This window comes from Octopus sinensis, linkage group LG25 (assembly GCF_006345805.1).
Source record: "Octopus sinensis linkage group LG25, ASM634580v1, whole genome shotgun sequence".
Taxonomy (NCBI): domain Eukaryota; kingdom Metazoa; phylum Mollusca; class Cephalopoda; order Octopoda; family Octopodidae; genus Octopus; species Octopus sinensis.
Window position 1 is genome coordinate 17,398,923 of NC_043021.1, and position 2,498 is coordinate 17,401,420.

The 2,498-nt window shown below is 42.5% G+C and overlaps 1 protein-coding gene across 4 annotated transcripts in view; it reads right to left on the reverse strand.

Annotated features, from left to right (window-relative positions):
* Positions 1-1,287: 1,287 nt before the first annotated feature.
* LOC115224233 (putative mediator of RNA polymerase II transcription subunit 26) overlaps positions 1,288-2,498 on the reverse strand; it is an 88,274-nt gene continuing 87,063 nt past the window's right edge. For 3 of the 4 annotated variants that reach the window (XM_036513398.1, XM_036513396.1, XM_036513399.1), the window contains exon 3: positions 1,288-2,498. This exon is cut by the window's right edge and continues 147 nt beyond it. In XM_036513398.1, the coding sequence (XP_036369291.1) occupies positions 1,934-2,498 (565 nt within the window). In that variant the 3' untranslated portion in view covers positions 1,288-1,933. The other variant, XM_036513400.1, reaches the window with a different exon arrangement.

Here is a 2,498-nt window from a genome sequence, read left to right on the forward strand (position 1 = left end):
GGATAATATTTGCCCTTAATAATCTTCCCTACCCCCCCAAAATAATCTTCTTTTAATACCACCCTCCCAACCACCACCACCACCACTCTCCTTCCTTCTCTTCACCAACCCCCCCTCTCTCTCTCCCTCTTTCATACCTTCCCCTTCTTGCATACCCTGCCCCTTTTTCTTTCTTTCTTTCCCAATCTCCTACCTGTGTTCTGCCTCAAAATTCTTACCTGTTCCTCATTCAAAACTATTATTTTTATTACTGGTATAATCAATTAAATTAGGCCTCCATAATCAAAAATACCAGTTAAATACCGGGGGGATAATTTCCAGCACTCAAACATCAGTGGCCTTGTGACAGTGTAATTATAATTATTATCATTAAAATTGTGAGCTGGCAGAATTAACTCACCAGACGAGATTCTGAGCAACAGCATTCCATATATTTTAATGTTCAACAGTTTATATATATATGGCCGAGATCGACTTTGCCTTCCTCCTTTTTGGGTCAATAAATTAAGTAGCAGTCAAGCAGAGCAGAGAAGCTTATTATTCTGAGTTCAAATCTCACAAAGGCTGACTTTACCTTTTAACTTACCCCCTGAGTTCAAGTTTTTGGGGTTCACCTAACCCTTACCACACAAACCTATGGCCTTTTATGCATGTTTAAATATAAATATCATTATTAACTATGAGCATTATTATCATTTGAAATTTTAAGAATTTTCTAAGTAAACAACAAAATAAATAAATAAATAAATATGTTTATTCTAAGCATTTTACCTCTTATTTTTTAATTTCAAACACAAACTTCTAATCCCACCAAATATTATGCAGAAATGATTATCTCCCTTACAATAACTGCCTGTTAGGAGGCACCATGTATTTTCCCCCTCATCCTTCGCCCTGGAGGCAAATAAAAGAAACCATTATTATCATTATTGAGTGAGAGAGCGGTGCTTGCCATCAAAGTGAAGTTGGGGTATAAATATACAAAGCCCAATATACCCCTCATGATTACCCGTCTGGTAAGGGTGCACTACGCACATGCATCACAATCATATGTATGCAACATGGTGACCTCATATCAACACATGACCTTGCAGGTGGGGGCTCAGAATTTTCTTCAGGTCAGGTTAGCCCATCTCTCTTAAAAACAAATCCTTATTCAGGGACCTTAAAAGGTCCCTAAATAAGGGTTGTTTAAGGATGATGAACGAAACACCTATGCTTCCAGCGGTAAAATTATTCAAACCCCAAAGAATTCCTCTCAACGAGATTCTTAGCTATGATGCTCCCCCACCATTTCTGCTCGTCATCAGAGATGCACATATCGGCTCCTAAGGGACATGCTCAACCAGTTACGGTCAAACAACTGACAAGCAAACCTGTGGCATTGAGCAGAATATTTGCTGTAGGCCATCTTTGACCCCGAGACAAAATATGCACACGTGAACACTTCCAGTCAGTTAAGATCAGAAGCCATGAGAGCCACAGCCTGGTTTTGCATTATTATTATCATTATTATTATTATTATTATTAATTATTATTATTATTATCATTATTATTATCATCATTATTATTATTATCATTATTATTATTACTACTACTACTACTACTACAACTACTATTTTAGATCTTTCCTCCCACCCACTCTTAAAAAAAAAACAGAACCCCACCCCCACATCCCCTTTCTCTCTCTTTCCTTTAGTTCTGCCATCTTCAATGAAGCATCTTTCATTCTCTCACTTCTCCCATCCCCACTGCCCCTTGCGCATTCACTCCCTTTCTCTCTATCGGTCTCTCTCTCTCTCTCTCTCTCTCTCTGTCTCAGTCTTGCCCAGCAGAACCCTTTCCACTCATCCCTCTCACTCCCTACCTCCCCCCTCCACTTCACTCTCTCTCCTCCTCCTCCTCCCCCCCTCTATCTCTCTTTCTCTTTCTCTCAGCCTTGCACAGTGAAACTCTTTTCAATCTGGAGTTCAATCAAGTCCATGAAGCAGATCTTCGTCTCTCCACTGTCGAGAAGTTCACGGATTTTTCTGTTACATGGTTTATAAGGGACGTCCACATTCTGCACAAGGTACTTCGAGATAAGATAGTCGAGGGCGTTGATCTTCGTCACGCCGCTCTGGTGGTCTTTGCTGTTCTTCACCTGCTGAGCGGCCGACAAGCACTTCTCCACGAAGGCCGGATCCTTCGCCGACACCGGCGACACGTTCTCCTTGCTGCTGCTACTGCTGTGGCGCTTATGACCCGCTGTTGCTGCCGCCTCTTCGTCCTTGCCGTTTTTCGCGGCGCGCCCCACCTCTTCGCTCTCGTCGAGGCTCGGCTCCTTCTTCTTCCTCCGTTTGTTATTACAATCACTCTCCTCCGACTCCCCTTCATCATCAGCATCATCATCACTGCTGCCTTCACCTTTACTCTTAGTCCCGCCTCCTCCTCCTGAGGCCCCTCTCTTTTTGCTGGTGACGTCTGTGGTGAGCACACTTTCCGAGTGACTAGATTCC